The sequence below is a fragment of the Gracilinanus agilis genome, chromosome 3, assembly GCF_016433145.1.
Source record: "Gracilinanus agilis isolate LMUSP501 chromosome 3, AgileGrace, whole genome shotgun sequence".
NCBI lineage: Eukaryota > Metazoa > Chordata > Mammalia > Didelphimorphia > Didelphidae > Gracilinanus > Gracilinanus agilis.
The window spans coordinates 615776912-615787589 of NC_058132.1; the positions used below are offsets into that span (position 1 = coordinate 615776912).

Genomic DNA, 10678 nt, shown 5'->3' on the forward strand with positions numbered 1-10678 from the left:
AGCCAGCCTCACTCTCAGAGCTGTTGCAGGTGGAAGGAAGGAGATAGGGGGTGTGGGGCATGCATGAGGGTAAGAATATCCTCCAATGATCCCAGTGCCTGCAGGTCAGGGAGCTCTCTTCCTGACCTCCATGGTCCTGTGAAGTATCAGCCTTTCCCAAAGATTTATGGGATTAGTGCTTTGTTTGTGTTGGGGAAGTGGAACTGGGTATGAAGAAGTAGAGCCTGTGAAGGAGGAAAAAAAGGCAAAACTGTGAAGTAGATAAAGTTGTTTCCTGACCACCGCTGTCCTCAATCTTGGGTTCTCTACCCCAAGTCAGCCCCGTCACTTCTGAGGAAAGAACATTGGTTCTAGAATCAGAAGACCTGGATTTGAGTTCCAGTTCTCCCATTCTCTGCATGGCCTTGGACAATATCTCCCTGGGTCTCAGTTTTCTCATTTACAAAGTAAAAACTGTTAGAGGAGATAATCCCCATGTCCCATCCAGCCCTAACTATGATCCTATAACAGATAGAGGCAGGAAAGGGTCTAATTGTAGCTCCGATTTGCCCAAGTATGGATTTAAGTCCTTAAGTTCCTTTTCCCAAGAGGATATACATTTTAAGCCTCATCTCTAACTATCTAAAAAGAAGGCTTTGTCTTATAGGAATTTTAGGGAGCAGATGTCAGATTTTTTTACAGGGAATATGGCCTAGGGAACCTTCCCAGGGGTCCTGAAACTTTAATTAGTGGCTTTGCTCCTTCACTCTGACTACCGACTAGCTTCCTTCAAGTCACAACTAAAGCTCACCTTTTTTTTCAAAAACCTTTACCTTCAGTCTTAGAATCAATATCGTGCATTGGTTCCAAGGTAGAAGAGTGGTAAGGGCTAGGCAATGAAGGTTAAGTGATTTGTCCAAGGACATATAGTGAGGAGTATCTGAGGTCAGATTGAACCCAACACTTCCCGTCTTTAAGGACTGACTCTCAATCCACTGAACTACACAGCTGCCCCCTAAAATCCCACCTCCTACAAGAAGCTATCTCTAACCTCTCTCACTTCCAGTGTTTTCTCTTGTTTAATTGTTTCCTATTCTCCGCCATACATAGCTTTTTATATATATATATTTGTTTGCATGTTGTCTCTCTCATTAGATTTTAGCTCCCTCAGGTCAAGGACTCTCTTTTGCCTTCTTTTGTACCCCTCAGTGCTTAGCCCAGTGCCTGGTACATAGTAGGTATTTGATAAATGTTTATTGGGTTGAATTACTACCCCTATGTCTTGTACATCCATGAAGCCAGCATAGACCAATTTTAATGTGGTCACCTGGGGTTGTGGGGGGCAATTCCCAATAAAGTACTTTTTTCTAGCTCTGGGAAGCCTCGTTGGGGTAGTGAGTGGCAAGCTTCATGGTTTTCATGGAGCTGCTTGTCCAAGAACATGGCTGTTCCTCTCCCCGTTGAACTCCAGGAAAGAGATCTCAGAACAGGGCAAACCTGAGAGACCCAGGATTGAAATTAGTCAACAAGGAGTTAAGGAAGAAGTGAGGAGAAGAGCAGAACATACCTGAATAGGAGAGGATTGGACAGAGAGAGAGGAGTGAGTTCCCCTCCTCCTTCCATCTGGTTTGAGGGGGTTTGGGATCTGGAGTGCTGCATGAGAAACAAGGACACTGGGATTCTCAGGCACCGAGAGCATCAATGCCAGCAGGGCTAAGCACTAGGGCTTGGAGGATGTCAGAGAGGGAGATGACACCCAACAAATGCTGCGATTCATCCACCATTACTAGCCGGTGAACCTGTGGGTACAAGGGGCTGGGATTAGTGGTGCAGGCTGTGACCCAATCATGGCCACATAATTATATATGGAAGGAAAGTCAGCATCTTTGGGGAGTTCATCTAGGAAATGGGCAAAGGCAAGATGGGTATGAATAAGATAGGGCATCTGACAAGCACACATGGAGAGGTACCTTGAACTGGGAAAATTGTGGATACCAAGTATGTAGTGATGTGATGGTTGAAAATGGCCAGGCCCTATCCTGAAGTCAGAGTGGGGCACTGTGAGTTTCAAAATTAATATCCAATATTCTAAGTATTATATTTAATAAGATCTTATTGATAATAACTAACATAAAAAGCAAGAGTAAAAAGCTACCTTTCTCAACCTGAACACAGGAAAAAAGAAGAAAAAGAGAGAAAAGAAAAAGAAAAAAGAAGGAAAAAAGGGAGAAAAGAAAAAGAAAAAAGAAGAAAAAAGGGAGAAAAGAAAAAGAAGAAAAAGAAGAGGAAAGAAAAAAAAAGAGAAAGAAGAAGCGAGTACCAAAAACTATATACAAAATGTGAAAAATGCAAACATGAGGACTCAGGGAAAGGGATGCTGGGAGATGAAAGGAATTCTGGGGAACATAGTTTAAAGGTACAACTAATTAATACAGGCACTTCAAGGGTTCAGGGGCTCCCTAAAAGTGATGTAGTTCAGTGTGAATGGGGATAGTAAGGAGAGGACACCGTGGAGTAGTCACCTGTTCACGGGCAATTCGGTCAATGACATCACCCAGGCTTTCATGAGGCTGGCAGGAAATGATGCCCTCCAGGCAGAGGGACCGTTGCCTCAGTGCTTCCCCAACACTCATGTCCAGGTGGTTGTATGTCTTCTGGGCAGCCAGGTGCTAGAGGACGGACAGAAAGAGATAGAGGCATTATTGACCCTCCTAGCCTTCTGGATTTCCTTTGTCTGCACAGAAAGTCCATCTTTTACAGAATGCCACCTAATTAACTCCATCTACAGACCTCCCCGCCTCCCACTTCCCAACAGACACCTCCATTTTCCACCCTCAGCCTCTTTTTATAGCAGGGTACTCACTATGACATCAAATCGGGAATAGAGGCCCACAACCTGTCCTGGAATGGAGGAAGAAAGGAAGGAGTCAGAAGAACTCAGAGTACCTGGTATAAAAGCTTAGCACCAACTATTTCTTTGGACAGCTAGGTGGTGAAGTGGATAGAGGCATCTTCGAGAGTAAAATCTGACCTTAGACACTTTTTAGCTGTGTCACCCTAGGTAAGTTGCTTAACTCTGTTTGCCTCAGTTTCCTCATCTGTAAAATGAGCTGGAGAAGGAAATGGCAAGCCATTGCAGTATCACTGCCAAGAAAGCCCCAAAAGGGGTTATGAAGAGTCAAACACAACTGAACAACAGTTATTTCTTTGGTGGGAGCTTTTAGCTTAGCAAAGCATTTCTTTAGACCCATGGAATTTTGAAGCTGGAAAAAAGCTTAGAGATCATCAACACTAGATCCTTAGTCTTAGAGATAAGATCTCAGAGGCTCAGAGTCCAAGGCCACATAGCTAGTTAGAAGCAGAGCCTTTTCCCATCAATCACACAGATATTATGACATTGGATCCCCAGTCTCTTTGGATCCTCAAAACCATCTCATTATTAGGTGAGACAGCTATTATCTCCCCCATTTTGGCAACGAGAGAACTCAAGGCACAGCAAGTTTATGTAGCTTGTCTCATAAAGTCACATGAACTTGAACGCTAGTCTCTTAACTCTCACTGTTTATTGGGATGCCTCTTAGTCTGGGGTCCATGAACTTTATTATTTAAAAATATTTTATTTCTTTTCCCAATTATAGGCCCATGAACTTAAAACATTTTTGATATCTATATTTCAATATAATTGGTTTCCATGATAATCCAATGATCTTTATTTGATGCATTTAAAAACATTATTCTGAGAATTGGGCTTAAGTAGACTGCCAGAGAAGCCCATGACAAGACAAAAGTGAACTCTTATTCAAGTTTGATTTTATAATAACATGCCTAGACTAAGAATCTGCCCTCCCTCCCCAAAGCCTCTTTTCATAGCTCTGTCCCAAGTACCACCCTCTCCCCTTGGCAAAGGTACCGGACTCATTGACCACAGGCAACGCAGACACGCGGCGGTCTACAAAAATGTCCAATGCAGACAGGATCGGGGCTGTGTCCAGAACCACAGCCAAGTCTCGGAATGTGCCAATGCCCAAGTCTTGGATAGATCGGGAGAGAAACTGGGGCTTGGGTAGCAGTGCACCCTGGGTATAGGAGCAGGGTTGGGGTTAGGGAGGGGAGAGAAGGGCAAAAGATTAGGAAGGAGGTCAGAGCTCCTTCCCTAGGAACCCTAGCCTAGATGCCACAGTGGGCCCAGATCCTCTCTGCACCCTGGTTTTGCCTCCCAAAGTCTCAAAGTAGGGATGCTTCGTTAAGAGTCTTAGAAATAGGGGGCAGCTGGGTAGCTCAGTGGATTGAGAGCCAGGTCTAGAGATGGGAGGTCCTGGGGTCAAATCTGGCCTCAGACACTTCCCAGCTGTGTGACCCTGGGCAAGTCACTTGAGCCCCATTGCCCACCCTTACCACTCTTCCACCTATGAGCCAATACACAGAAGTTAAGGGTTAAAAAAAAAGAGTCTTAGAAATATTGGGCAAATGCAAATCTATAGAACTGGGGTCAGAGTCAGAGTAGGGGTAGCTGGGGGTCCTAAGAGTTAGAATTGAGCAATGTGTTCCCTAATACCTTGATGGGATCAGAACTTCCCTCCCCCATTCTAGAGTCTTTCTGGGTTTTTCTATTTCTGGGAAAGGACTTACAAAGATATGGAGGAACTTTAGCAGCCGCTTGTGTGTGAGAATGTGAAGGACATTTCCTGAGGCAGGATCCAGAACAGGCAGGCGGTGGATCCTGTTCTTAATCAGGGAATAAACAGCCTCAAACAGGCTACAAAGGCATGGTCAGTGAGATGGAAGAATTGGGAGGAGGGGGGAGAAAGAAGGTTTAATTTAGAGATGGACTCCTGGGCAAGACTTCCAAAAAAATTAATTAAAATATTATTGGTACCTCTGCTTCTGAACATATTCCACCCCCTTATCCCCCCACCCAGTGAGGTAAGTAGGAGAGATTTTCAGGAAAAGTCCTTCCCCCTAGATGTACCCTCCTTACAAGTACATGTGTATCCATGGATGCTGAGGGTCAGGGTAGTCTGCTTTTAGGATCAGGGAGATGAGCCCAGAACCAAGTGGATCTTAAGGAAGGGGATGAGACCCAAGAGGATATTCCAAGATTAGGCTGGGGAAGGGGACCTACCTATCATTGGGTGAGATGGAAACCAGGGGCTTGAAAGAGCCTTGAAGATAGATGTCTGCAGTAGAGGGAGAATCAAATCCAGAGAGCTATTTCCTCCTCTCTGGGGACTCCCACAGACCTCTCCCCTCCCGTGTTTCCCAGATCTCCCCATTCCCCTTACTATACTTCATTACCAAGCAGAGCCCCCTTGGTCCCTTCCCTTAGGGTCCCCAGTTCTCTACTCACCCCTCCAGGTTTGGATTGTGTGCTCCTCAATTTCATAGATCTGAACCTAGAGATAGATAGCCTCTTCTGATTAGGTTTGGGGTCACACTCAAGGTCCCCAATTCCCCTCCCCAGGTTTCCTCTCCCACTTTCCTTTATTCCAATTGGGCAGTCTTTTCAGGACTCACCAAGGGTGATCTGTAGTAACGATGGAGTACCAGGATGAAGTCTGTGATAGTCAGCATGCCTAAGGAAGTGGGAAAAGAATATGAGGCTGGTTAGCCTACGGGCTAGGCCACGTCCTGGTGCTGTTGTGAGAGCAGGGGCTTTATCTTGGCTATCTTTACTGCTTCCTTTTCCCCTAACCCAAAGCTTAGTCTACTGTTTAATACATTGTTTGACAAAAGAAGGAGCAAATGAATAATGCAGCAAAGGTGGCAAGTGTGAGACTCAGGAAGATGCCCCATAGTGTGGGCACCACTGGTCAGTATTTCTCATCCTTACCCCACTTCCTACCCTGAGTTCTCCTCTCTTTTCCATTCTCTTTTCTTTCTTTTTCTCCTCCCTTTCTATTCTCATGTTCTTTTTTTCTCCCCCTTTTCCTTGTCTGCCTGGTGAGAGAAGCCACTAGTTAGGATTTTATCTTCCATGTATCCCAGGGTTAGAGAGGTAGGTTGTTGAGCTGTGATCTGACCATGATCTCTAGTCTAGGAATACCATAATAGGATTATAGAATTTAGGGTGGGAAGGGACCTTGGAGATCACTCAATCCAACCTCCTCATTTGACAAATGAGGAAACTGAGGCCCAGAGAGAGAAGTGAATTGTCAATGTTTCCCCAAGTAGTTAAGGGGCACAATTCAGAGCTCTGCTGAAGAGTCCCGCTGGGTGCTCTAGATGTCTCCCCACCTTGGCCCATAAGTGCTCCCCTACATGTCCTCACAAGACCTTTCCCTTTGCATTCAGTCTCACTCACCCACAAAGCTCTGCTTCTGGCTATCCCATAAAGGGGCTGCCCGCACTCCATTAGCCACAAGAGCAAAGAAGGCCTTCTTGATCTGGAAAGAAAGAGAAGGAAATGATGCCATCTCTTGGTCAGATCCTGCCATCTTGAACTCTGCATTAATAATCCTACTGTTCCATCAACCAGGTCAAGGATCTTGACATTCATTCATTCATTGGAGGCCTTCAACCCAGGTGGTATTTTATTACTCTGTTCCTTTTTGTAGAGTCTTTGCTCCTGACAAACTGGATGACTTTCTTTTTCATTCTTTTTTTTCTTTTTCTTTTTTTTTTAAAATAAACTCTTACCTTCTGTCTCAGTACCAATACTAAGTATTGGTTCCAAGGCAGAAGAGTGGTAGGACTAGGTGATGGGAGTTAAGTACCTTGCTCAGGGTCACACAGATAGGAAGTATCTGAGGTCAGATTTGAACCCAGGACCTTCTATCTCTAGGCTCATTTTTCAGTCCATTGAACCATCCAGCTGCCCCCTCTCTTCTTGGTTCTTGAGCTACTCTTTCCTGTCTCCATGCCTCTGCTTACTCTGTTCTCTATACTTGGGAATGAACTCCATCTATTGATGTCTCACCATTCCTACAAGGCCTCCTCCATGGTGACCCCTCATTCCCAGGTGACCTCTCCTCGAATTCACCCAACACAGCCTCCAACTTCCCTTTGTTTTGGTCTCATTCTCTACTATAGCTATTTGAGCGCTCACTTGTCCTTGTCCCAATTAGATCATTAGCTTCTTTTTTTTTTTAAACCCTTAACTTCTGTGTATTGGCTCCTTGGTGGAAGAGTGGTAAGGGTGGGCAATGGAGTTTTGTCAAGTGACTTGCCCAGGGTCACACACAGCTGGGAAGTGTCTGAATCCAGATTTGAACCTCAGACCTCCCGTCTCTAGGCTTGACTATCAATCCACTGAGCTACCCAGCTGCCCCCAGATCATTAGCTTCTTAAGAGGAAGGACTATATCTAATTTCATTTTGTATTCTCAGTGCCTTGTACATAGTAGGTGAATTATACACCCTTGTTGAATGTAAGTACCTTTTTCAAGGTACTCTGCCCCCTTACAACTCTTCATCTCTACCTCGATTTCTCCATATATCCTGATAGCTGATGGGGAAGTTGGGGCAAATATACAAGGTGTAGAAGGAAATGGGGTTTAAAGGTGAAGGTCAAGGGAGAGCCTAGAATGTCATAGCAGGGAGGAAGAGGGAGGGAACCAGAGTGAGGAACGAAGGGGATTTGGTGAGGATATGGAGGGGAGTATCTATGAGCCAAGGTGGGAGGGGTGTTTGATCTAGGAATGCCTTTGTTTGAGTGTGATTTGGGGGCTCCGGGAAGCACAGGGAGGTCTGTGAAGGTCTTTGAATGTAGTTCGAGGGCTCTAGCGGGGCACAGGGCAGTTCTAGGGAGGCCTTTGAGTATAGGTGCAGAGTCCTAAGGAGCACAGAAAGGCCCTCACCTCCAGCATTGTATCGAAGATAACCAACTTTGAGCTGGTAGCCATGGCATCATAGCAGTTATGCTCCTGCATGAAGTGCATGTAGATCTGAGCCCCCGGCTGAAGTAGTTCTCCATCCCAACCCAGCTTGGGCAGCAGGACCTGTGGCGATGGGCTTCGGGTTGCTCTCTCTGGACTCTCTCCTTCCTTCCTCACTGATAGAGTCTCAGGCTCCAGAGAAATGACCCTTGATGGTATAGATGTGAGCCCTGGACACATGGTTGTGGAATCCAAGTCTATGGCTTCTAACCCCCAGTCAATGGAATCGGATCCTGGGAATGTAGCAACTTGGCCCAGGGATACGGCTTCTGAGGTGGTAGACACAGACTCCGGCCTTGCCAGGACACCTGCTAGTAAGAGGATGATAATGTTTTACATTTATACAATGCTGTTTCACCAGTAGCTTTCTTATTTTTCCCCCTCAATGATCTCATGAAATGTAGGGTATCATTATTCCCATTTTACAGATGAGAAAACTAAGTTGCTAAATTGGTGAATAAATTGATGTTTGGAGATATGGAGAGGTTTGCCTAAGGCCATGTAGCAAGTTTGCAGAAGAACTGAGGCTAAAGCTCAGATCTTCTGACTTCTAGTCCAATAAAGTTTCCACTGAGCCAGTTGTCTCCCAGAAGATGACACTAAAACATTGAGATTATGGCTAGGTCCTGGGTCTGGGATCTATGGGAAATCAGATATTCTCAGCTCCAATCGTCTCCTCCCCACACCCATTCCTCCGCAGTGGGCCTGCCCATTCCTTACTCTGTGGGCTATCTTCTTCCTCCAGGATAGGGGGGTCACTCTCTTCCATAGCCTCTTGTCTTGTCCACCTGGAGGCCTTGGCTCCCCTGTCTTCACAGCTCTTCCCTGGGGTAGTAGTCATGCAGGGTAGTAGCCTTGAAGGACTGTCCCCTGAGTGGTTCAGTTCTGTATGGGGAAATGGAACTTGGATGGGAAAGAAAGAGAAAACCAGTGGGAAAGAGAATGAAGGAAAGACATGATGGAAGAAGGAGAAGGAAGAAGAGGAGAGAAAAAAGATGGAAGAAAGAGGAAGAAGAGGAGATGGTGAAAGGGAAAAGAAAGAGAAGGCAAGACATAGTGGGGTCTAGGGATGAAGTGACAGGAATAGAAGGATCTCATGCTAGCGAAGAGGAGGCAAGAGATATGGGAAGTGAACATGGAGCCAAGCAGCCCCTACCCACCTGGTTGTTCCACCATGTCCCACATGGTTGTTTCAAGACAAGGTCTATGAGAAGAAGGCAAGGGTAGGAGGGGACGATAACCCAAGCCTCAGCTGTCCTGAGTCCGAGGGATTGCAGCTGTATCCCACCCTCCGGCCCTTCAGACTCCCTGTCTTCCCTGTGTCTTCTCCCTGGGGCCCCTGTACCCAGTGCAGGGTGTGTTCCTGCTCAGGCTGCATCCAGCCAGTGGCGTGCTGACTAAAGCTGTGGCAGAGACTATTCTGGGCCCCAGCTCTCTGGCTCCCTGCCCCCACCAGGGGATCAGTTTCTCTTTGGCTGGGTGTCAGACCAATAGGAGGGAGGGGTTCCTCCTAGCCCAGCTGCCCTAGGCCTGCTTGGGCCAGCAACCCTGTGGACACTTGCCAGCCTTGGAGACAGAGAAAAGCATACAGGTGCTTTGGGGAGGGGGTAGAGAGAACATCTAGATTGTTTCTGGGACCCAAGATGCCTGACTCCATAGACTTCCCTTAGCATTTCCTCTTGGAAAATTTAGAGCAAGTACGAGAGCAGATCAAGTCACAATAGGAGGCTATGAGAAACGAGAGTGGTAAGTGGCATAGGTGGGAGCAGATGAGAGCTATCCAGAGATCTACTGACCCAGTGGGAGACTTTCCTTTCTTTGGTTAGCAACCACTCCCAAGCCCCTAATGGGAAGATGCCCATTTGAGGTGTCAATGGGGAGACTGAGTCAGGGGGAACTAAGGATTGGGGAGTCAGGAAGGCATTTGGCTGGGGTTACACTGGTACAGGGTTAGCCTAGAGAAAAGTATTGGAGGACAGGAATACTATACAGTGGCAAAATAACTCATCTTCTAGGGCAGGAGGGAGCAGGGGATGAGGAGCCCTTACTACAGGCAAATAGGAGGCAATAAAGATGTCTAAAGGAGAAAAGAGAGGATCTTTTTAGTAGGGAGATGTTCTAGAGTGCTTTGAGATCCTTGGGAGGCTGTCAATTAGGTCTTGGGAGAAGTGACAATTAGTTTTCCTTCTCATCGCCCCAATCAGGAGAGGGATTTTGAAGCATGATGGAGATAGGGCACTCCAGGGTCCTACTAGACACCCCTTTTGCTTGTGAAGTCCACACTGCTCTTCGTGTCAACAGGCTCACAGCTCAGTTCTGGTAGCTAACCTCCCTGTCCCTTCCTCTGCCCATCCTCCCTCCCCTACCCTTTGGCATTCCTGGGGCTTGAGTCACAGTACTAATGAGGAATGCTGACCATGCTACCCGCTCTCCCTTCTGAGTTTCTTTCTCATTATTACTCCAAGCCACCCTTCCCACCGTCCTTTTCTGGGGGAAAATGTGAGGTGGTGGCATGTACTCTGGAACCTGAGACCTACAAATCATGCCTTGAACGGCCCAGGCTCCAGAAGACCATGATGAAGCATACTTCCCAGACCCTGGCTGAGAGAGAATGGACTAGAGGTGCAGAATGAGGATGACATTTCCAGCCGTGGCCAAATGTGGATTGATTTTGCTTACCTATGATTACATTTGTGTGTGTACATGTATGTGTTCATATGTGCGTGTGCATGCATGTGTGTGTCTGGGGGAAGAAGGGATGAATGATAACGATACCAAGAATCAAAAAGTCAACAAGTATTTATTAAACTCCTACTATGGGCCAGG

At 46.4% G+C, this 10678-nt stretch overlaps 1 protein-coding gene across 1 annotated transcript; it reads right to left on the reverse strand.

Moving 5' to 3' along the window:
- Nucleotides 1-70: 70 nt before the first annotated feature.
- PRKAG3 (protein kinase AMP-activated non-catalytic subunit gamma 3) lies at nucleotides 71-9525 on the reverse strand. The gene is made up of 14 exons (XM_044667558.1): nucleotides 9500-9525; nucleotides 9013-9056; nucleotides 8573-8737; nucleotides 7775-8163; nucleotides 6281-6362; nucleotides 5494-5552; nucleotides 5327-5372; nucleotides 5102-5156; nucleotides 4609-4735; nucleotides 3890-4055; nucleotides 2843-2880; nucleotides 2502-2648; nucleotides 1547-1778; nucleotides 71-224 (listed from the first exon to the last, which is right to left on the reverse strand). Exons 1-13 carry the CDS (start codon nucleotides 9523-9525, stop codon nucleotides 1662-1664), a joined length of 1461 nt encoding a protein of 486 aa, XP_044523493.1. The 3' UTR covers nucleotides 71-224; nucleotides 1547-1661.
- Nucleotides 9526-10678: the final 1153 nt, after the last annotated feature.

What these genes read in the sequence shown, in the direction of transcription:
- PRKAG3 (XM_044667558.1), bottom strand. Translation starts at nt 9,525, where the DNA reads ATGCTAAGGGAAGTCTATGGAGTCAG. An exon ending in GTTACTACAGATCACCCTTG is followed by an intron (nt 5,373 to 5,493) that starts GTGAGTCCTGAA and finishes ATCTATCTCTAG; the next exon opens with GTTCAGATCTATGAAATTGA. An exon ending in ACCGAATTGCCCGTGAACAG is followed by an intron (nt 1,779 to 2,501) that starts GTGACTACTCCA and finishes TTGTACCCACAG; the next exon opens with GTTCACCGGCTAGTAATGGT.